General features: G+C 26.9%; 2 protein-coding genes across 16 annotated transcripts in view; one reads left to right on the top strand and one right to left on the bottom strand.

Annotated features, from left to right (window-relative positions):
* LOC136079910 (uncharacterized) overlaps window positions 1-3947 on the bottom strand; it is a 4196-nt gene extending 249 nt beyond the window's left edge. Inside the window, exons 1-4 of the mRNA XM_065796583.1 lie at window positions 3836-3947; window positions 3644-3769; window positions 2800-2867; window positions 1-985 (exon numbers count right to left, since the gene is read on the bottom strand). The exon at window positions 1-985 is cut by the window's left edge and continues 26 nt beyond it. Of these exons, the coding sequence (XP_065652655.1) occupies window positions 1-985; window positions 2800-2867; window positions 3644-3769; window positions 3836-3947 (1291 nt within the window). The remainder of the gene's footprint in view (window positions 986-2799; window positions 2868-3643; window positions 3770-3835) is intronic.
* LOC136080643 (SCO-spondin-like) overlaps window positions 1-23143 on the top strand; it is a 180233-nt gene that overhangs the window by 135400 nt on the left and 21690 nt on the right. For 4 of the 15 annotated variants that reach the window (XR_010638573.1, XM_065797557.1, XM_065797567.1 and 1 more), the window contains 25 exons: window positions 9208-9366; window positions 9497-9652; window positions 10082-10240; window positions 10609-10767; window positions 10899-11054; window positions 11484-11642; window positions 12011-12169; window positions 12301-12456; window positions 12886-13044; window positions 13413-13571; window positions 13703-13858; window positions 14288-14446; window positions 14815-14973; window positions 15105-15260; window positions 15690-15848; window positions 16217-16375; window positions 16507-16662; window positions 17092-17250; window positions 17619-17777; window positions 17909-18064; window positions 18494-18652; window positions 19020-19178; window positions 19310-19465; window positions 19895-20053; window positions 20421-20579. Coding sequence is in view for 14 of the 15 variants with exons in the window: in XM_065797557.1 (XP_065653629.1) it covers window positions 9208-9366; window positions 9497-9652; window positions 10082-10240; window positions 10609-10767; window positions 10899-11054; window positions 11484-11642; window positions 12011-12169; window positions 12301-12456; window positions 12886-13044; window positions 13413-13571; window positions 13703-13858; window positions 14288-14446; window positions 14815-14973; window positions 15105-15260; window positions 15690-15848; window positions 16217-16375; window positions 16507-16662; window positions 17092-17250; window positions 17619-17777; window positions 17909-18064; window positions 18494-18652; window positions 19020-19178; window positions 19310-19465; window positions 19895-20053; window positions 20421-20579 (3951 nt within the window). In the remaining variant the exon portion in view is untranslated. The remainder of the gene's footprint in view (window positions 1-9207; window positions 9367-9496; window positions 9653-10081; window positions 10241-10608; window positions 10768-10898; window positions 11055-11483; window positions 11643-12010; window positions 12170-12300; window positions 12457-12885; window positions 13045-13412; window positions 13572-13702; window positions 13859-14287; window positions 14447-14814; window positions 14974-15104; window positions 15261-15689; window positions 15849-16216; window positions 16376-16506; window positions 16663-17091; window positions 17251-17618; window positions 17778-17908; window positions 18065-18493; window positions 18653-19019; window positions 19179-19309; window positions 19466-19894; window positions 20054-20420; window positions 20580-23143) is intronic. The other 11 variants (XM_065797560.1, XM_065797562.1, XM_065797559.1 and 8 more) reach the window with 11 other exon arrangements.

Below are 23143 nucleotides of genomic sequence, written 5' to 3'. Positions count from 1 at the left end.
ATGTTGATTTTAATATTTTAAACAGCATATTATCTGGTCCAGAAGTAGCACTAATTGGATAATTTTTCCAGAAATGTGTTATGTGTAGCTCGTTTATATGATGTCGGCATGCAATAGATAAAACTGGTCGCTGAAAAACTTCATTTACCAGTAAAGAAACAGCTCCATTTTTGTTTCCAGTGTTGATTCTGGTTGTATCAAATGTAACAGCTTGTATACTGTTTGTAAGGTCAAAGCAATTCAAGATATCTCTGATCGCATTTTTTTGATTTTCGCCAGTTCCGGAAGAAATAGCTGGAATTCCCAACAGGTGCGTTTCCATGTTACCGTTTATTAATATTGCTAATCGATCTTTTTCTGATTTTTTCCTATCAGTATATTCATGACATACTTTTCCATCAAAATGGAGTTGAACTAAAATGTTCTTATTATTATTTCTGAAATTTCTCAAATGGTCCTTGATCCTCTTTGATTCATCATAAATGACTTTATCTGCTGCTCTTAATGCTGTAGAGGTTGAACATTTAAATTCATCTATATTTCCACCTGATTTAGCAATTATACTATTAACCATGGCAGTATGCTGCCTATGACTTAATCCTTCCCCAACAGCAGTATCAGCAGTTCTCTTGAGAATATCTTTTGGAAGTAGAACAGTATCTGGTTTTTTGACTTTCTTCTTTAACTCTGGATCTGGATACGGGAAATCATCATTATCTTCATTTTTATCGGATCCATTTGAGCTGAATTCACTCTCTGACATGGTTTTATTCAAACTTGATCTCATTTCAAACTTGGATAAACTCCTGTTAACAGAGGAAATGTACCTTGTGTCTAATCCACCTATTCTTGTTTTTCTATCTCCTAATTGGTCTAATAAAAAAGCAATATCTTCAGTCTTGTCTCGACAACTTCTTTTCTTATCAGCTTTAATGATTGCAACCAGAGTATCGAGCTCAGGTGCAATCCAAAAGATCCTTTTCATCTGAGTTAAAAATTTCCTCTTTTTTTCAATTTCTGATAAAGTTTGTCTTGATTTGTTTTTTTTTAACAGTTTCCAAGTTAGGATCAGCTTCTCTATCTTTTTACTAAAAAATGTGATTTGTAGGTTCTGAACATTTTACAACACATCTATTTCTGTTAATTAATTTATTTAACAGCAGATATTTGTTATATTAATTGTTTTCCTCTAATAATATACAAATAAAACAAAAACAAATACAGTCTGGTACCTACCTAATTGTTTGTAATTGCAAAATCTAAAATCCACCCTTCAACCAAGGTGCAATTAACTTTGAAAGAGTGCAGCATACAGACTTTTCATTATGGCATCTGATTTCAAAGTGTTTTGTCAACGGACAGTGGATAATTCTACTTTCTTTTTGTTTTGGATGCTTCTCCTTTAAATGCAAGAAGTATTGCAAAACCTCTTGCTCTGTAGAAAATTTGTCTTATGGTAAGGATGACCTGGATTCCCCAACCAAAAAATTTACTTTTTTCTTACTTTTTCCCAACATGAATAAAACTGTAGTAAATAGCTCTAATAAGCATATGAAGTAAGTGTATCATGAAAGTTATCAATAATTATTTCCCGCGTTTTTAAATGAAAATTAAATATCGTCTTTGCTAAAAAGTAATTCGCATAACGTGTTTAAGCAAGTACGCTAAAGTATTAAAGTAAATGCGAAGCGTAAAAATTGGTAAAAATCCGCATAACTATGCAATTTTTTAGTTAGGTTTAGACAAAATATTTTAAGCAAATTAAATTACCATGCATTTTTTTTTTTTCTATTAACTTAGAAGAAACTCTGGAAAGAAAAAAAATAGAATTATTTTGAGTTTTAGAACCCGCTCAAACGTGTTGAAAATAAGCTTAAAAAAGGGTAAATAAGTCTAAAATTAGACCATTAGGGCACTTGAGCAACCCCTAAAAGTGGTTAAAACTCAAAAAAAAAAAAATCTACTAATAAAATAGGGGTCTGCGCAGCAGATAAAACTCCATGGTACTTTAAATTTTTTCATGACCCCAAAATGAAGCAGTCTAATATACAGTATATGTATATATATATATTAGTAGAAAATCACTTAACAAAAATTTTTTTCATTTTACACTGTGTTTCATTAACAAACATTCATCAGAAATGCATTTCTGATAAATCTTTGTTGAATAAACACAGTGTAAAATGAAAAAAATTTTTGTTAAGTGATTTTCTACTAATATATAATTGCTCTGTTCTTTTAAGAACATTTGAGCACTCTATTGTGTAGAATACATTTTTAAGTTGTTTAAATATACATATGTGTATATATATATATATATATATATATATATATATATATATATATATATATATATATATATATATATATATATATATATATATGTGTGTGTGTGTGTGTGTGTGTGTGTGTGTGTGTGTGTGTGTGTATATATATATATATATATATATATATATATATATATATATATATATATATATATATATATATATATATATATATATATTTATATATACTAATATATACTAATTTATTATTGCTCTGTTCTTTAAGAATATTGAGCATTAAATTTATTATTGCTTTGTTCTTTAAGAATATCTATCACTTATTTAATACCTGAAAAAGAAATTTTCAATAGTATGTATAAGAGAACTAGCTTTTAATAGGAATTACTTTTGTTTGTGCATTTTGCATCTTAAGCATCTTAATTAATGCATCTTAAGTTTGAATATATCTTTGTGTCTAATGTAGCATTTGTAAGAGTTTTTTTCAGTTTTTAACTAAGATTTCTTGATTAACTTTTTTTTTGAACTTGGCTTCAGAAGGTGTTTCTGAAACAAGCTTAGAAAAGCTGTGATTTTTTGATCCTGAAAATTGAAAAAATCTATAAAGCACTTTTCATTTCTATATACTGGATGTTAAATGAAATTTTAAGTTTGATTTGAGTACTTAAATAAATGCTTTAAAGCCTAAAATTTTGATATTGTACTTACTTGACTTGTACTCTTTATCTGCCATTTTAAATAAAATCTTTTTTCAATTGTCTTGTGGTATTTTTGAGGCATATTAAATAACTGATTCATGTTTTGTACTCTTTTATTTCGTTATATTTCATAAATTTATCAAAATTTCCAATGCAACTGATGAGCTTTTTTCTTATTCTAATGACAGATATTTGATAAACATTGTAATTTACACATAGATTGAATAATTCTACACTATTCTTTCTCTAAACAGTGTCTATTTGTTTAAACATTGATCCGCAATGGTTAAAAAATTTGGTTGATTCAATGCCTAAAAGATGTCTTGCAGTCATTATTGCAAAATGCAGGCAAATTGACTATTAACTTAATATTAGCAAAATAGTATAAAAATATGAAATTTTTGCTATAAAAATGTTATCAGCAATTTCACGTTGTCACAGCAACGACATTTAATTTTTTTTTCTTCAAAAAGATCAGATTTTAGAGATTTTAAAAACTTAAAATTTTAAATTTTTAACACAAGTTAAAAATTTACACCACCAAATAACTTTCTTAAACATTAGAGTTTCTTTTAAAAAAATTATTTACTTTTAATATTTTAAAGATTTTGGGGTATACGCTTTAAAAGGTTGCGCCACAATGTGACAAAATAATCTTGCCATTTCTGTCAAACAAAAGAAATGACTGTAGTTTAGCTCTTGTAGATAAAATATCTACAAGCTCTACAAGAGCTTGTTGATATTTTATCTTATGCTTTGGATTCTTGAATGGCATCATAATAGTTTCTTAACATTTAAAAATATTTTTCAAATTACTCTTTTATATGGCTTTATTTCAATTTGATCATTAACCTGTTTTTAGCTTTGAGCAATAGCTATATTCTAATTCTTTACCACTATTAGCAATGGCGTTTCCAAGTTCTGTGTTATCAAAAGCATGTTTAATTATTTTAGCAGCAACCATGAAAATGTTTACTTGTCTTTAATCTTTGATGGCTTTATAAAATGCTGTTATGTCGTTGATAAGAGCTCTTCAAACAACTTTTTTGTGTTGTTTATCTTTTTATGGTGTTCATTTATCATCATCATGGTCACAATTGTCATGGTACATTTTAGTGCGATGTAGCAAAATAATTCTAGTAATTTTTTAAACAGCTGCTAGGACCATCAGGCCAAACTTGCAGGTAAGTTAAGAAGTTTTCTGTAAAGTCAACTTGTAACACAATTGAATCATCAAATTAAAATTAGCAACTTACTGAAACTTTCTAAGAAATCACACTACATAAACCTTTTTAAGAATAACATCAACAATGTAAAAAATATGGGGAAATATACAAAAAGATATTATTTGTATCAAATCATCTTTCTCTTCCGGTAAATATTTTGATCTCAAGTTTAACGGCAATATGGTTTCAAACAGCAAAGCTGTATCAAACATGTTTACTAATTACTTTGTAAATATTTAATAAATACTTTTAACAAAAATTGTTTTTCCTAAATGTATTTTTGCAGACTATTTATTTAACCTATTTTTGTTAAACAGATAACAAATCTTATAAAAAATCTACTAAATAAAAACAGTTTAGGTCCCAATAGTATTCCTACATACCTACTCAAACTTGTTTCCCATATTATCTCCAAGCCTCTCTGCAAAAGTATAAATAGTTCTGTTAAAAATAGACTTTTCCTAATATCTAAAGAATACTACAATTTCTTAAACATTAGAATTCTTTAAAAAAAGTTATTTACTTTTAATATTTTAAAGATTAAAGTATTAAAAGTAAATAACTTTTAATATTTTAATCTTTAAAATATTAAAAGTAAATAACTTAAGTAAATAATTTTGGAGTATACGATTTAAAAGGTTGTGCCACAATGTGGCCAAATAATCTTGCCATTTCTGTCAAATAAAAGAAATGGCAAGTTTAGCTCTTGTGCTCTTCATAAAATAAAAAACTATTTTATGTTTATTTTTAACTTCAAGTCATCATTCAAGCATTTGCTGCTCAATAAAACAATAATATATATAATCACCTTATAGCTGTGTCTTTTATTGACATGATAATTTTTCTTGACTTCTTATCTCAAAATCATTTTACATGGAAAATATAGATAATAGAACTTTTCTTTAAGAATCCTTTCAACCAACAATTTCATTTCATTATCTTATTTTAAAGAAAAATAAACATTAACTCAATCATAGTTTTAGTTGAGAAAAATATTTTATTGATATAAATATATACATATATAATATACAGGGTGCGTAAAAAGTTCCCGTACTCCTCTGGCAACGACGTTATTTCCCTTATTTTAAAGCGTACCGTTTATTTTTCTGCATTATTTATGCTCTTCCCTAATCTTTGAATATGTTTTAATATTGATGTTTTTAGGTTCCATGACAAAATCAAGAGGTTTGCGGCTGGCAATCGAGAGGCAAGCTAAAGAGAAAAAGAAAGCATCAGAGATCGCTCGTCTTCTGAATGTTCCGCGGCATACGGTTTACGATTGCTTGAAGCGACTTGAAGAAACTAGTTCTATTGATGATCATCGACGTTCTGGAAGACCGAAAACTGCAACTTCGGGTAAAATTGTCAAAAAAATCCGCGACAAGATCCTGTACAACCCAAAACGATCGATGAGACAAATGACCAAGGATGAAGGGATTTCGGAAGGTTCAGTTCTGCAAATTGTCCACAAAAAGCTCGGAAAATACCTGTACAAAATTCAAAAAGCTCACGTACTTACTGATCAGATGAAAGCCACTCGTTTTGCCCGTTGCAAGGAGCTTCTCAAGCGATTCAAGAAGCTGGCAAACACCTCGACAATTCTTTTCACGGACAAGTGTCTCTTCACGGATGAGTGTCACTGTCGAGCAGTTCGTGAACCATCAGAATGACCAGATAATTGCTGGAAACGTTTAAGAAGCAAACCAGAAAGGTCGAATTGCTTCAAAGACAGCTCACCCCCAAGCAGTGATGGTTTTCGGAGCGATTACAGGAGACGGCAAGATGCCATTGGTTTTTGTCGATCAAGGAGTGAAAATCAGAGCTCAAAACTAACTGGATGATATTTTGATGACAGAGGTATTAACTTGGACCGATTCACACTTCCGACAGCGGTTTTGGACGTTTCAATAGGATTCCGCCCCAGCCCACAAAACAACGGTTGTCCAGGATTGGTGCAAAGCCAATTTTTCGGGTTTCATCACACAAGAAGAGTGGCCTCCAAACAGCCCGGATCTTAATCCCCTCGACTATTCCATTTGGGGAATTATGAAGGCCAAGATTGTAGCTGTTCGTCATCCAAATTTGAACTCTCTACGGCAAGCACTTGAAAAAGAGTGGGCCACTCTTTTGACGATGATATGGTTTCCGCCGCGGTTGAAGCATTCCCCAAGTGCCTCAGGGCGTGTATCAAAGCAAAAGGAGGACTTTTTAAGATCTGACTTGTTTTTGTTGTTTAGTATGTTATCAAGAATAAATGTTTAAACTTTTGGCACATTATGATAGTTCTAGGTGTTTTTACGTCGTAAATACTGAGTGCGGGAACTTTTTACGCACCCTGTATATATCAATAATGAATCAATATAATTTATTAACTCAAGGCCCAAGTTAATAAATATACAATGGGTAAAATAATGTGGATTAAAAAAGTATATCTAAATGGGTTATCCACTTGAATATAAACAGAATCCAAATTTAAAAAGAAAATTTAAAGTGTTATAAATATAACTCTGCTCTCCGTTTGAAAATAAATTGAGACTGCATGAACCTGTCAGAGTTAAGAAAAGCTTTTATGATAAGGTTCTCACTATCCTGCAGCAGTGGCAATGATGAGTATTGTTGCTTACAAATAACAACATTAGGTGAATGGGCATCATGCTTCACAAAAAATTCGCTACTACTGTTCTATGGTTGCTTGTTTAATATTGAAGTGCATTATTATATGTGACACATAGACAACGAAATGAGTCTTTTCGCAAAATCTTAGCTAACATTCATAAATTAGGCTGCAAAAGGCATGAAATAACATGATTGTATTGTTTTGTTTGTATTTGTGTTGTGCTGAACTTTCTGCTGATGAGGTTACATACAGATGACCATAAAAAGAATGTACTTGTTTTATATCTTTGTTATCCTGCATATCGTTTGTGATTAAATAACTTTGGTATTTATATTGCATAGTGTATGTAAGAGCCATGTTAGATAATGTGAAACAAGGGCTATTTACAAGAGGTTCATAATTTTGAGTTATTGGTTACTTTAATGCTTATCACACATTGACCATGTTGGCACTCAAGCTCATAACTTCTGTACTTCTCAATCTCTTGCTCAGATAGTCAACTTTGTGACTTGTTTTCCAGACAACCCTAATCACCTACCTTCCCTCTTTGCATATGTTAATTGAATAACAGTTAGACTGCATATGTTGATTGAATAAACTTAAACTTATAAATGAATAAAGTTAAACTTAAGCTAATAATAAAGACATAACTCAATAAGAAGTTTAAGTCTATTTCAAAAAAATGTTGGTCTTTGTAAGTAAATGTTGGTCTTTGAAGTAACGAAAGAACTGCAAAAAGAGTAGAATCAGAGCAAGTATTTTCAACTTTTTGTTAGATCAAGAACAAGTAAAGCTCTGCTTGACACTTGTGTGACACTTGCGCTTCCTGAAAACTCATTATTTTGTTGAAAAATAAATTACATAACTGCTGTTTTTAAGTATTTTATATATTACAATGCATTACAAATTCAATCCTAGGTATTCAAAATGTTGATTGAACAACAGCAAATTTTTAACTTAAGCAAATTTGGCTAATTTAATTAAGCTAAAGTTAAACTTAGCTCTTATCTCTAAAAGAGATAAGAACTAAAATTAAATTTAAATTTTAACTTTTTTTATATAACTAACTTAAATATTATTTTAGGTTAGTTATATAACAATATTATCTTCATTAAGATAGATTAAAAAGGTTGAATAATTAATTTGTTTAATATCTATTGATGAAAATTGACCTCTTAATGCAAATTGAGAAAAATTATTTTTCATGAAAAATTAAAAAAAAAAAAAAAAAAGGTTAAGCACAACATAAAATACTTATATTGTTTCATAGTATAGTTTTAAATTGAGATTTATATGCATCCATATCTTATGTATAATGCATCCATTCTGATAAACTTTATAACTTACATGAATTTTACTTGCATAAATTGCTTACATATTTGAGCTTTTTTTTTTTTATTGCTTATTTGCTAATTTTCTCAGTAAAGTGTTATAAAATTTAAACTTTATATATTTAAAAGGAATTTTGTCCTTTCTTTCAGTTGAATCATATTTGCCTTAACTTTAACTCCTGGTCTTCTGTATTAAGCTTTTTTAACTAGTTAAAAACCTTAATATGTTAAGTTATATTTAAGTTAGAAGGAAAGTTATATTTTGTATAAATCACTTCTTTTTAGCAGATAAAGTTTTTAAATGTTTAAAGTATACTATTTACACTTAATGTCACAATATTAACAAGTAAAACGAACAGTAGGTGTTTCAACTAGTTTTGACACTTATATGCAGTACCACAAATATGTCCGATTGCTCTATCAACATTACTGAGATAGTGTCTTGTATAAGCAATAGCACATGCTTAGATTAAAAAAAATTTTTTGTTATACACAATTTTTTAATAAAGTTATAAATAATAAATTAAAATGGTTTCATATTTATAAAATATGGAAAACACTTGTAATGTATAATATGATAATTATTTATTTGTCATTATGTATGTATAAAAAGGCATTTATAATAAAACTGTTGTATAAATTTTACTGTTGTACTTTTTTTTTTCTTTATCAGAAAAAAAGTTTTACAATAAGAATCAGCAGTATAATGCATTAAATTGAAATATATGCTTTAGGTTTTTAAACAGAAATGTAAAATTAAAACTTATTAAAATATTTAAAAAAGGTTTTAGTTGAAGTTGAACCATATTTACTTTTTTTTTTTACTCCTGGTTACTAGTCAATACTCCTGGTTACTATTCAATACTCCTGGTTACTAGTCAATACTCCTGGTTACTAGTCATTACTCCTGGTTACTTGTCAATACTAGTACATTACAGTATTAGTCATACTGGTTACTAGTTAAAAAACTTTAAAGTAGAAATTTATAACTTTATTTAAAATCATTTTTACTTTTATTCTGGCAAGTAAAATTATATAATTTTTAATAAGGTATTTGGATGCAGTGGAGTAGTTGGTCAGAATGTGCACCATCATGTGGAGTAAGTGTGATGAATAGATCACGTATTTGCAACAGTACAAAGAGTTTCTATAACTGTTATGGTAACAATACTGAAACAATATCATGCATTAGCAATGAAACTTGTGTTGGTGAGACTTTTTTTTTTAATGTTTGCATTTGTACTAATTCCAAACTTTTTTTAAAATTTAGTATATAATGTTACAATTTTTTTAGTTGTTTTTATCATGTAGAATGTCAGTTTAAGTTATTATTTATAAGGCGTTTATTTTCAATGGAGTAATTGGTCTGAATGTCTACCTTCATGTGGTGAAAGTCTGATGAGCAGATCCCTTATTTGCAATACCATAAATATGTCCAATTGCTTGACCAACATTACTGAGATAGTGCCTTGTATTAGCAATGTAACATGTTTAGGTTAAAAAAAAATTAATAATAAAGTAATAATTTAAAACAGTATCATATTTCTAAAGTAACATATGTAATGTATAATGTAATAATTATTTATTTATCATTATTTATAAAGGACATTTATTATGACTAAAAAGTGGTTGTAGGTTGTTTTTTTTCTTCATTCAAAAAACAGTTTTTTGATAAGTAATAGCAGTATAATGCAGTATAACTTCAGATATGTGCGTTAGTTTTTTACACATAAATATACTTGACCAACATTATGTTGTAACATGCTAATAATGGTTAAGTTTATAAATGTTATTTTGTAATAAATTTATAGTTGTATTTATTAGGTAAAAAATTAATTTAATTATTATTTATTAAGTGTTTGGATACAATAAATACAAAGTTGTATTCATTAGTAAAAAGTTAGTTGATGTTTTTACTTATTAGATGTATGGACTCACTGGAGTAATTGGTCTGAATGCCTGCCTTCATGCGGATTAAGTGTGATGAACAGATCACTTATTTGCAATACTACAAATACTGTGTTCAATTGCACTAGCAACATTACTGAGACAGCATCTTGTATCAGCAATATAACATGTTTAGGTTAGTAAAAATTACAAAACATTTGTTTACATGCTAAATATTTTACTAAAGTTTTTAGATGCAATAAATGTAAAATTTAAACTTATTAAAATATTTAAAAAAGGTTTCAGTTGAAGTTAAACCATATTTACTTTTTTTTTTACTCCTGGTTACTAGTCAATACTCCTGGTTACTAGTCAATAATCCTGGTTACTAGTCAATACTCCTGGTTACTAGTCATTACTCCTGGTTACTTGTCAATACTAGTACATTACAGTATTAGTCATACTGGTTACTAGTTAAAAAGCTTTAAAGTAGAAATTTATGACTTTATTTAAAATCATATTTACTTTTATTCTGGCAAGTAAAATTATATAATTTTTAATAAGGTATTTGGATGCAGTGGAGTAGTTGGTCAGAATGTGCACCATCATGTGGAGTAAGTGTGATGAATAGATCACGTATTTGCAACAGTACAAAGAGTTTCTATAACTGTTATGGTAACAATACTGAAACAATATCATGCATTAGCAATGAAACTTGTGTTGGTGAGACTTTTTTTTTTTAATGTTTGCATTTGTACTAATTCCAAACTTTTTTTAAAATTTAGTATATAATGTTACAATTTTTTTAGTTGATTTTATCATGTAGAATGTCAGTTTAAGTTATTATTTATAAGGCGTTTATTTTCAATGGAGTAATTGGTCTGAATGTCTACCTTCATGTGGTGAAAGTCTGATGAGCAGATCCCTTATTTGCAATACCATAAATATGTCCAATTGCTTGACCAACATTACTGAGATAGTGCCTTGTATTAGCAATGTAACATGTTTAGGTTAAAAAAAAATTAATAATAAAGTAATAATTTAAAACAGTATCATATTTCTAAAGTAACATATGTAATGTATAATGTAATAATTATTTATTTATCATTATTTATAAAGGACATTTATTATGACTAAAAAGTGGTTGTAGGTTGTTTTTTTTCTTCATTCAAAAAACAGTTTTTTGATAAGTAATAGCAGTATAATGCAGTATAACTTCAGATATGTGCGTTAGTTTTTTACACATAAATATACTTGACCAACATTATGTTGTAACATGCTAATAATGGTTAAGTTTATAAATGTTATTTTGTAATAAATTTATAGTTGTATTTATTAGGTAAAAAATTAATTTAATTATTATTTATTAAGTGTTTGGATACAATAAATACAAAGTTGTATTCATTAGTAAAAAGTTAGTTGATGTTTTTACTTATTAGATGTATGGACTCTCTGGAGTAATTGGTCTGAATGCCTGCCTTCATGCGGATTAAGTGTGATGAACAGATCACTTATTTGCAATACTACAAATACTGTGTTCAATTGCACTAGCAACATTACTGAGACAGCATCTTGTATCAGCAATATAACATGTTTAGGTTAGTAAAAATTACAAAACATTTGTTTACATGCTAAATATTTTACTAAAGTTTTTAGATGCAATAAATGTAAAATTTAAACTTATTAAAATATTTAAAAAAGGTTTCAGTTGAAGTTAAACCATATTTACTTTTTTTTTTACTCCTGGTTACTAGTCAATACTCCTGGTTACTAGTCAATAATCCTGGTTACTAGTCAATACTCCTGGTTACTAGTCATTACTCCTGGTTACTTGTCAATACTAGTACATTACAGTATTAGTCATACTGGTTACTAGTTAAAAAACTTTAAAGTAGAAATTTATAACTTTATTTAAAATCATTTTTACTTTTATTCTGGCAAGTAAAATTATATAATTTTTAATAAGGTATTTGGATGCAGTGGAGTAGTTGGTCAGAATGTGCACCATCATGTGGAGTAAGTGTGATGAATAGATCACGTATTTGCAACAGTACAAAGAGTTTCTATAACTGTTATGGTAACAATACTGAAACAATATCATGCATTAGCAATGAAACTTGTGTTGGTGAGACTTTTTTTTTTTAATGTTTGCATTTGTACTAATTCCAAACTTTTTTTAAAATTTAGTATATAATGTTACAATTTTTTTAGTTGATTTTATCATGTAGAATGTCAGTTTAAGTTATTATTTATAAGGCGTTTATTTTCAATGGAGTAATTGGTCTGAATGTCTACCTTCATGTGGTGAAAGTCTGATGAGCAGATCCCTTATTTGCAATACCATAAATATGTCCAATTGCTTGACCAACATTACTGAGATAGTGCCTTGTATTAGCAATGTAACATGTTTAGGTTAAAAAAAAATTAATAATAAAGTAATAATTTAAAACAGTATCATATTTCTAAAGTAACATATGTAATGTATAATGTAATAATTATTTATTTATCATTATTTATAAAGGACATTTATTATGACTAAAAAGTGGTTGTAGGTTGTTTTTTTTCTTCATTCAAAAAACAGTTTTTTGATAAGTAATAGCAGTATAATGCAGTATAACTTCAGATATGTGCGTTAGTTTTTTACACATAAATATACTTGACCAACATTATGTTGTAACATGCTAATAATGGTTAAGTTTATAAATGTTATTTTGTAATAAATTTATAGTTGTATTTATTAGGTAAAAAATTAATTTAATTATTATTTATTAAGTGTTTGGATACAATAAATACAAAGTTGTATTCATTAGTAAAAAGTTAGTTGATGTTTTTACTTATTAGATGTATGGACTCACTGGAGTAATTGGTCTGAATGCCTGCCTTCATGCGGATTAAGTGTGATGAACAGATCACTTATTTGCAATACTACAAATACTGTGTTCAATTGCACTAGCAACATTACTGAGACAGCATCTTGTATCAGCAATATAACATGTTTAGGTTAGTAAAAATTACAAAACATTTGTTTACATGCTAAATATTTTACTAAAGTTTTTAGATGCAATAAATGTAAAATTTAAACTTATTAAAATATTTAAAAACGGTTTCAGTTGAAGTTAAACCATATTTACTTTTTTTTTTACTCCTGGTTACTAGTCAATACTCCTGGTTACTAGTCAATAATCCTGGTTACTAGTCAATACTCCTGGTTACTAGTCATTACTCCTGGTTACTTGTCAATACTAGTACATTACAGTATTAGTCATACTGGTTACTAGTTAAAAAACTTTAAAGTAGAAATTTATAACTTTATTTAAAATCATTTTTACTTTTATTCTGGCAAGTAAAATTATATAATTTTTAATAAGGTATTTGGATGCAGTGGAGTAGTTGGTCAGAATGTGCACCATCATGTGGAGTAAGTGTGATGAATAGATCACGTATTTGCAACAGTACAAAGAGTTTCTATAACTGTTATGGTAACAATACTGAAACAATATCATGCATTAGCAATGAAACTTGTGTTGGTGAGACTTTTTTTTTTTAATGTTTGCATTTGTACTAATTCCAAACTTTTTTTAAAATTTAGTATATAATGTTACAATTTTTTTAGTTGTTTTTATCATGTAGAATGTCAGTTTAAGTTATTATTTATAAGGCGTTTATTTTCAATGGAGTAATTGGTCTGAATGTCTACCTTCATGTGGTGAAAGTCTGATGAGCAGATCCCTTATTTGCAATACCATAAATATGTCCAATTGCTTGACCAACATTACTGAGATAGTGCCTTGTATTAGCAATGTAACATGTTTAGGTTAAAAAAAAATTAATAATAAAGTAATAATTTAAAACAGTATCATATTTCTAAAGTAACATATGTAATGTATAATGTAATAATTATTTATTTATCATTATTTATAAAGGACATTTATTATGACTAAAAAGTGGTTGTAGGTTGTTTTTTTTCTTCATTCAAAAAACAGTTTTTTGATAAGTAATAGCAGTATAATGCAGTATAACTTCAGATATGTGCGTTAGTTTTTTACACATAAATATACTTGACCAACATTATGTTGTAACATGCTAATAATGGTTAAGTTTATAAATGTTATTTTGTAATAAATTTATAGTTGTATTTATTAGGTAAAAAATTAATTTAATTATTATTTATTAAGTGTTTGGATACAATAAATACAAAGTTGTATTCATTAGTAAAAAGTTAGTTGATGTTTTTACTTATTAGATGTATGGACTCACTGGAGTAATTGGTCTGAATGCCTGCCTTCATGCGGATTAAGTGTGATGAACAGATCACTTATTTGCAATACTACAAATACTGTGTTCAATTGCACTAGCAACATTACTGAGACAGCATCTTGTATCAGCAATATAACATGTTTAGGTTAGTAAAAATTACAAAACATTTGTTTACATGCTAAATATTTTACTAAAGTTTTTAGATGCAATAAATGTAAAATTTAAACTTATTAAAATATTTAAAAAAGGTTTCAGTTGAAGTTAAACCATATTTACTTTTTTTTTTACTCCTGGTTACTAGTCAATACTCCTGGTTACTAGTCAATAATCCTGGTTACTAGTCAATACTCCTGGTTACTAGTCATTACTCCTGGTTACTTGTCAATACTAGTACATTACAGTATTAGTCATACTGGTTACTAGTTAAAAAACTTTAAAGTAGAAATTTATAACTTTATTTAAAATCATTTTTACTTTTATTCTGGCAAGTAAAATTATATAATTTTTAATAAGGTATTTGGATGCAGTGGAGTAGTTGGTCAGAATGTGCACCATCATGTGGAGTAAGTGTGATGAATAGATCACGTATTTGCAACAGTACAAAGAGTTTCTATAACTGTTATGGTAACAATACTGAAACAATATCATGCATTAGCAATGAAACTTGTGTTGGTGAGACTTTTTTTTTTTAATGTTTGCATTTGTACTAATTCCAAACTTTTTTTAAAATTTAGTATATAATGTTACAATTTTTTTAGTTGATTTTATCATGTAGAATGTCAGTTTAAGTTATTATTTATAAGGCGTTTATTTTCAATGGAGTAATTGGTCTGAATGTCTACCTTCATGTGGTGAAAGTCTGATGAGCAGATCCCTTATTTGCAATACCATAAATATGTCCAATTGCTTGACCAACATTACTGAGATAGTGCCTTGTATTAGCAATGTAACATGTTTAGGTTAAAAAAAAATTAATAATAAAGTAATAATTTAAAACAGTATCATATTTCTAAAGTAACATATGTAATGTATAATGTAATAATTATTTATTTATCATTATTTATAAAGGACATTTATTATGACTAAAAAGTGGTTGTAGGTTGTTTTTTTTCTTCATTCAAAAAACAGTTTTTTGATAAGTAATAGCAGTATAATGCAGTATAACTTCAGATATGTGCGTTAGTTTTTTACACATAAATATACTTGACCAACATTATGTTGTAACATGCTAATAATGGTTAAGTTTATAAATGTTATTTTGTAATAAATTTATAGTTGTATTTATTAGGTAAAAAATTAATTTAATTATTATTTATTAAGTGTTTGGATACAATAAATACAAAGTTGTATTCATTAGTAAAAAGTTAGTTGATGTTTTTACTTATTAGATGTATGGACTCACTGGAGTAATTGGTCTGAATGCCTGCCTTCATGCGGATTAAGTGTGATGAACAGATCACTTATTTGCAATACTACAAATACTGTGTTCAATTGCACTAGCAACATTACTGAGACAGCATCTTGTATCAGCAATATAACATGTTTAGGTTAGTAAAAATTACAAAACATTTGTTTACATGCTAAATATTTTACTAAAGTTTTTAGATGCAATAAATGTAAAATTTAAACTTATTAAAATATTTAAAAAAGGTTTCAGTTGAAGTTAAACCATATTTACTTTTTTTTTTACTCCTGGTTACTAGTCAATACTCCTGGTTACTAGTCAATAATCCTGGTTACTAGTCAATACTCCTGGTTACTAGTCATTACTCCTGGTTACTTGTCAATACTAGTACATTACAGTATTAGTCATACTGGTTACTAGTTAAAAAACTTTAAAGTAGAAATTTATAACTTTATTTAAAATCATTTTTACTTTTATTCTGGCAAGTAAAATTATATAATTTTTAATAAGGTATTTGGATGCAGTGGAGTAGTTGGTCAGAATGTGCACCATCATGTGGAGTAAGTGTGATGAATAGATCACGTATTTGCAACAGTACAAAGAGTTTCTATAACTGTTATGGTAACAATACTGAAACAATATCATGCATTAGCAATGAAACTTGTGTTGGTGAGACTTTTTTTTTTTAATGTTTGCATTTGTACTAATTCCAAACTTTTTTTAAAATTTAGTATATAATGTTACAATTTTTTTAGTTGTTTTTATCATGTAGAATGTCAGTTTAAGTTATTATTTATAAGGCGTTTATTTTCAATGGAGTAATTGGTCTGAATGTCTACCTTCATGTGGTGAAAGTCTGATGAGCAGATCCCTTATTTGCAATACCATAAATATGTCCAATTGCTTGACCAACATTACTGAGATAGTGCCTTGTATTAGCAATGTAACATGTTTAGGTTAAAAAAAAATTAATAATAAAGTAATAATTTAAAACAGTATCATATTTCTAAAGTAACATATGTAATGTATAATGTAATAATTATTTATTTATCATTATTTATAAAGGACATTTATTATGACTAAAAAGTGGTTGTAGGTTGTTTTTTTTCTTCATTCAAAAAACAGTTTTTTGATAAGTAATAGCAGTATAATGCAGTATAACTTCAGATATGTGCGTTAGTTTTTTACACATAAATATACTTGACCAACATTATGTTGTAACATGCTAATAATGGTTAAGTTTATAAATGTTATTTTGTAATAAATTTATAGTTGTATTTATTAGGTAAAAAATCAATTTAATTATTATTTATTAAGTGTTTGGATACAATAAATACAAAGTTGTATTCATTAGTAAAAAGTTAGTTGATGTTTTTACTTATTAGATGTATGGACTCACTGGAGTAATTGGTCTGAATGCCTGCCTTCATGCGGATTAAGTGTGATGAACAGATCACTTATTTGCAATACTACAAATACTGTGTTCAATTGCACTAGCAACATTACTGAGACAGCATCTTGTATCAGCAATATAACATGTTTAGGTTAGTAAAAATTACAAAACATTTGTTTACATGCTAAATATTTTACTAAAGTTTTTAGATGCAATAAATGTAAAATTTAAACTTATTAAAATATTTAAAAAAGGTTTCAGTTGAAGTTAAACCATATTTACTTTTTTTTTTACTCCTGGTTACTAGTCAATACTCCTGGTTACTAGTCAATAATCCTGGTTACTAGTCAATACTCCTGGTTACTAGTCATTACTCCTGGTTACTTGTCAATACTAGTACATTACAGTATTAGTCATACTGGTTACTAGTTAAAAAACTTTAAAGTAGAAATTTATAACTTTATTTAAAATCATTTTTACTTTTATTCTGGCAAGTAAAATTATATAATTTTTAATAAGGTATTTGGATGCAGTGGAGTAGTTGGTCAGAATGTGCACCATCATGTGGAGTAAGTGTGATGAATAGATCACGTATTTGCAACAGTACAAAGAGTTTCTATAACTGTTATGGTAACAATACTGAAACAATATCATGCATTAGCAATGAAACTTGTGTTGGTGAGACTTTTTTTTTTTAATGTTTGCATTTGTACTAATTCCAAACTTTTTTTAAAATTTAGTATATAATGTTACAATTTTTTTAGTTGTTTTTATCATGTAGAATGTCAGTTTAAGTTATTATTTATAAGGCGTTTATTTTCAATGGAGTAATTGGTCTGAATGTCTACCTTCATGTGGTGAAAGTCTGATGAGCAGATCCCTTATTTGCAATACCATAAATATGTCCAATTGCTTGACCAACATTACTGAGATAGTGCCTTGTATTAGCAATGTAACATGTTTAGGTTAAAAAAAAATTAATAATAAAGTAATAATTTAAAACAGTATCATATTTCTAAAGTAACATATGTAATGTATAATGTAATAATTATTTATTTATCATTATTTATAAAGGACATTTATTATGACTAAAAAGTGGTTGTAGGTTGTTTTTTTTCTTCATTCAAAAAACAGTTTTTTGATAAGTAATAGCAGTATAATGCAGTATAACTTCAGATATGTGCGTTAGTTTTTTACACATAAATATACTTGACCAACATTATGTTGTAACATGCTAATAATGGTTAAGTTTATAAATGTTATTTTGTAATAAATTTATAGTTGTATTTATTAGGTAAAAAATCAATTTAATTATTATTTATTAAGTGTTTGGATACAATAAATACAAAGTTGTATTCATTAGTAAAAAGTTAGTTGATGTTTTTACTTATTAGATGTATGGACTCACTGGAGTAATTGGTCTGAATGCCTGCCTTCATGCGGATTAAGTGTGATGAACAGATCACTTATTTGCAATACTACAAATACTGTGTTCAATTGCACTAGCAACATTACTGAGACAGCATCTTGTATCAGCAATATAACATGTTTAGGTTAGTAAAAATTACAAAACATTTGTTTACATGCTAAATATTTTACTAAAGTTTTTAGATGCAATAAATGTAAAATTTAAACTTATTAAAATATTTAAAAACGGTTTCAGTTGAAGTTAAACCATATTTACTTTTTTTTTTACTCCTGGTTACTAGTCAATACTCCTGGTTACTAGTCAATAATCCTGGTTACTAGTCAATACTCCTGGTTACTAGTCATTACTCCTGGTTACTTGTCAATACTAGTACATTACAGTATTAGTCATACTGGTTACTAGTTAAAAAACTTTAAAGTAGAAATTTATAACTTTATATAAAATCGTTTTTACTTTTTTTTGGCAAGTAAAATTATATAATTTTTAATAAGTTATTTGGATGCAGTGGAGTAGTTGGTCAGAATGTGCACCATCATGTGGAGTAAGTGTGATGAATAGATCACGTATTTGCAACAGTACAAAGAGTTTCTATAACTGTTATGGTAACAATACTGAAACAATATCATGCATTAGCAATGAAACTTGTGTTGGTGAGACTTTTTTTTTTTAATGTTTGCATTTGTACTAATTCCAAACTTTTTTTAAAATTTAGTATATAATGTTACAATTTTTTTAGTTGTTTTTATCATGTAGAATGTCAGTTTAAGTTATTATTTATAAGGCGTTTATTTTCAATGGAGTAATTGGTCTGAATGTCTACCTTCATGTGGTGAAAGTCTGATGAGCAGATCCCTTATTTGCAATACCATAAATATGTCCAATTGCTTGACCAACATTACTGAGATAGTGCCTTGTATTAGCAATGTAACATGTTTAGGTTAAAAAAAAATTAATAATAAAGTAATAATTTAAAACAGTATCATATTTCTAAAGTAACATATGTAATGTATAATGTAATAATTATTTATTTATCATTATTTATAAAGGACATTTATTATGACTAAAAAGTGGTTGTAGGTTGTTTTTTTTCTTCATTCAAAAAACAGTTTTTTGATAAGTAATAGCAGTATAATGCAGTATAACTTCAGATATGTGCGTTAGTTTTTTACACATAAATATACTTGACCAACATTATGTTGTAACATGCTAATAATGGTTAAGTTTATAAATGTTATTTTGTAATAAATTTATAGTTGTATTTATTAGGTAAAAAATTAATTTAATTATTATTTATTAAGTGTTTGGATACAATAAATACAAAGTTGTATTCATTAGTAAAAAGTTAGTTGATGTTTTTACTTATTAGATGTATGGACTCACTGGAGTAATTGGTCTGAATGCCTGCCTTCATGCGGATTAAGTGTGATGAACAGATCACTTATTTGCAATACTACAAATACTGTGTTCAATTGCACTAGCAACATTACTGAGACAGCATCTTGTATCAGCAATATAACATGTTTAGGTTAGTAAAAATTACAAAACATTTGTTTACATGCTAAATATTTTACTAAAGTTTTTAGATGCAATAAATGTAAAATTTAAACTTATTAAAATATTTAAAAACGGTTTCAGTTGAAGTTAAACCATATTTACTTTTTTTTTTACTCCTGGTTATTAGTCAATACTCCTGGTTACTAGTCAATAATCCTGGTTACTAGTCAATACTCCTGGTTACTAGTCATTACTCCTGGTTACTTGTCAATACTAGTACATTACAGTATTATTCATACTGGTTACTAGTTAAAAAACTTTAAAGTAGAAATTTATAACTTTATATAAAATCGTTTTTACTTTTTTTTGGCAAGTAAAATTATATAATTTTTAATAAGGTATTTGGATGCAGTGGAGTAGTTGGTCAGAATGTGCACCATCATGTGGAGTAAGTGTGATGAATAGATCACGTATTTGCAACAGTACAAAGAGTTTCTATAACTGTTATGGTAACAATACTGAAACAATATCATGCATTAGCAATGAAACTTGTGTTGGTGAGACTTTTTTCTTTAATATTTGCATATGTACTAATTCCAAACTTTTTTTTTAATTTAGTATATAATGTTACAATTTTTTCAGTTGTTTTTGTTAAGTAGAATTTAAAAACAGTCTTGTAACTTGTTTTTCTAAAGATTTTTTAAAATTTTGGTAAAGGTGTTGGGATAAAAAAAAAATGCAAATACTTTGAATATATTTGATATATAAATATCTATAATTCAACTCATTAGTTTAACCACTGGTTTATCATTAAAGTCAAAAATATATAAACAGAAGTTAGAATAATTTTATACAAATTAACAATTTTTAAAATAAAAACCTATAACAATTTAATTTAAATATTATTGAGGTCCATATTTTTTTGTAAGTTTATATAGATATATAAGTATATATAATTTACAAAATAGTATGACAAAAAAAATGTATATATAAAATGTTTATGAAATGAACTTAGATATATCTAGTATATAAAATAACATTTTTTAGTATTAATTATTTAACAAAGAATGCTGACTATAATGCATAACATTGTTAATAAAAACGAAGCAATGTCAGTCAATATATTTTTATCTAAAGAAATAAAAAAAAGGTGAAACCATTTCAGAACAAATTTAAAAGTTTTTAAATAAATATATATTCAAATACCTTTAGAAAGAAGCAAAACACAATAAAGAAGCTTCTTTTTTTTTATTACTTCCAGCAGAATTTTTTTTATTTTGTCTATTCCTTTAATTTTTTTCTAAAAGTTAATATACATATAGACTTGATTCTTTGTGCAGTGGCCTTGTTTGCTTAGGTTCATGTTTTGGGGTTATAGAGTTGAGAGAGTGTTATAGCCACAATTAAGTAGCCTCCTCGTCTGTATTAGCCTTCTTGGCTATAGGGAGGTGAATTACCAAAAAAACTAAAAACAAAAAAAGATACAGAGAAATATAAAATATGCACATATTTTATTTAACTTTTCATTTTAAATACATAAATGAAATTCCAACTTAAAATAAAACTGAATAGTGAGCTTTCTCAAATCAGAATCAGTTAGACTGCCTAAAAATGTTTACGTTTATTAACCTTTATAATAGCAAAAAATAACAATAAAGTAAATTGAAATAACTAAAAAACAACTCAACTCTTTCTAATTGCTCTAAAAAATAAGACAAAACCTGCTTAAAATATTTTGAAAAAAACTAAAGACAAAACTGAACCAAAAAGAAATTGCACAGTATTAATAAAAAAAATTACTTTACCACTCATTTTAGTACTAACCTCTTCTAATAAAAGAAAACAGGCTATAAAAATTAGAAGAAAAAAAACAGCCAACAACAAACGAACGTTTCTTTAAATTTTTATTGTGAAATAAACAATGAACAACATCAGTTCTTCATGGATAATAAAAATTTATCAGCTCTAGTTTGCTTTCAGATCTTGCTTAAAAGACCATGTGGACTATTGAAATTTGTTTAGAAAAGTCTAGAAACTAATTTAAAATGATGTAAAACGACTACTACTACTACTACTACTACTACTACTACTACTACTACTATTAAATTAGAGTATTATTATTTAGATATTTTGTAGGTGGGTTTTTTAATATTACCTTAGATATTAAAATATGGTGTAAGGTTAGTGTCAGAAAAAAATAAACTATATCAAGGGATCCTTCAGTTAAAGGAGTTGATTTTTTAAATGAGTTTACAAAAAAACTAGTATGATAACAAAAAATCAGCTTAATTAGATTTTAAGAATTCTAGGTCATACTTAAAAAACTCCATTTTTACCTAAAATTTTAGTTTTTTTTTGAGATACTTATAAGTTTTTCTTTATACATAAATATTCTTTATATATATATATATATATATATATATATATATATATATATATATATATATATATACATATATATATATATATATATATATATATATATATATATATATATATATATATATACATATATATATATATATATATATATATATATATATATATATATATATATATATATATATATATATATATATATATATATATATATATATTATGTGCTAATACATAATTTTATAAAGATTATATTAGGTATGCGGAAATTGCAAGATCTGAAGGCGATAAATACGCAGAAAAACTAGAGACACATTTTAAGAACTTTTTTTTAGTAGCATCAAGGAAACGTGTTTTTGGTGTGTTCCTTTTTAGAAATATTTATAAACTTAGATTGTTTTTGAAAAAAAAGAAGAATTTACCTTGATTTTTATATGACTTTTATGAATGGTTTCTAGACTTTATTAACTTTATTGCTAGTGAAAATTTTGTTGTCATGGTAAGATGTTGTCAAATAAAAGTTCGGTTATTTTTAAAAACTATCTGTTAAATTTTCTACACTAATTTTCTTTCTACTTAACAAATTTCATTGAAAAATAAGGTGTCGCAGATAGCCTACAAAGTGTCGCCCTTTTGGTACCTAAATTCTGTTTTCCTTAAATCTGTAATTGGAAAAAAGGTTTGGGGGGAGGGGGATTAGCTAATGATTGTTAAAGCGATTATATTTGATTTACATTTTTAGCAT

Source organism: Hydra vulgaris, chromosome 05 (assembly GCF_038396675.1).
Source record: "Hydra vulgaris chromosome 05, alternate assembly HydraT2T_AEP".
NCBI classification, from domain to species: Eukaryota; Metazoa; Cnidaria; class Hydrozoa; order Anthoathecata; family Hydridae; genus Hydra; species Hydra vulgaris.
This window is presented reverse-complemented; position numbering and strand designations above follow the sequence as displayed.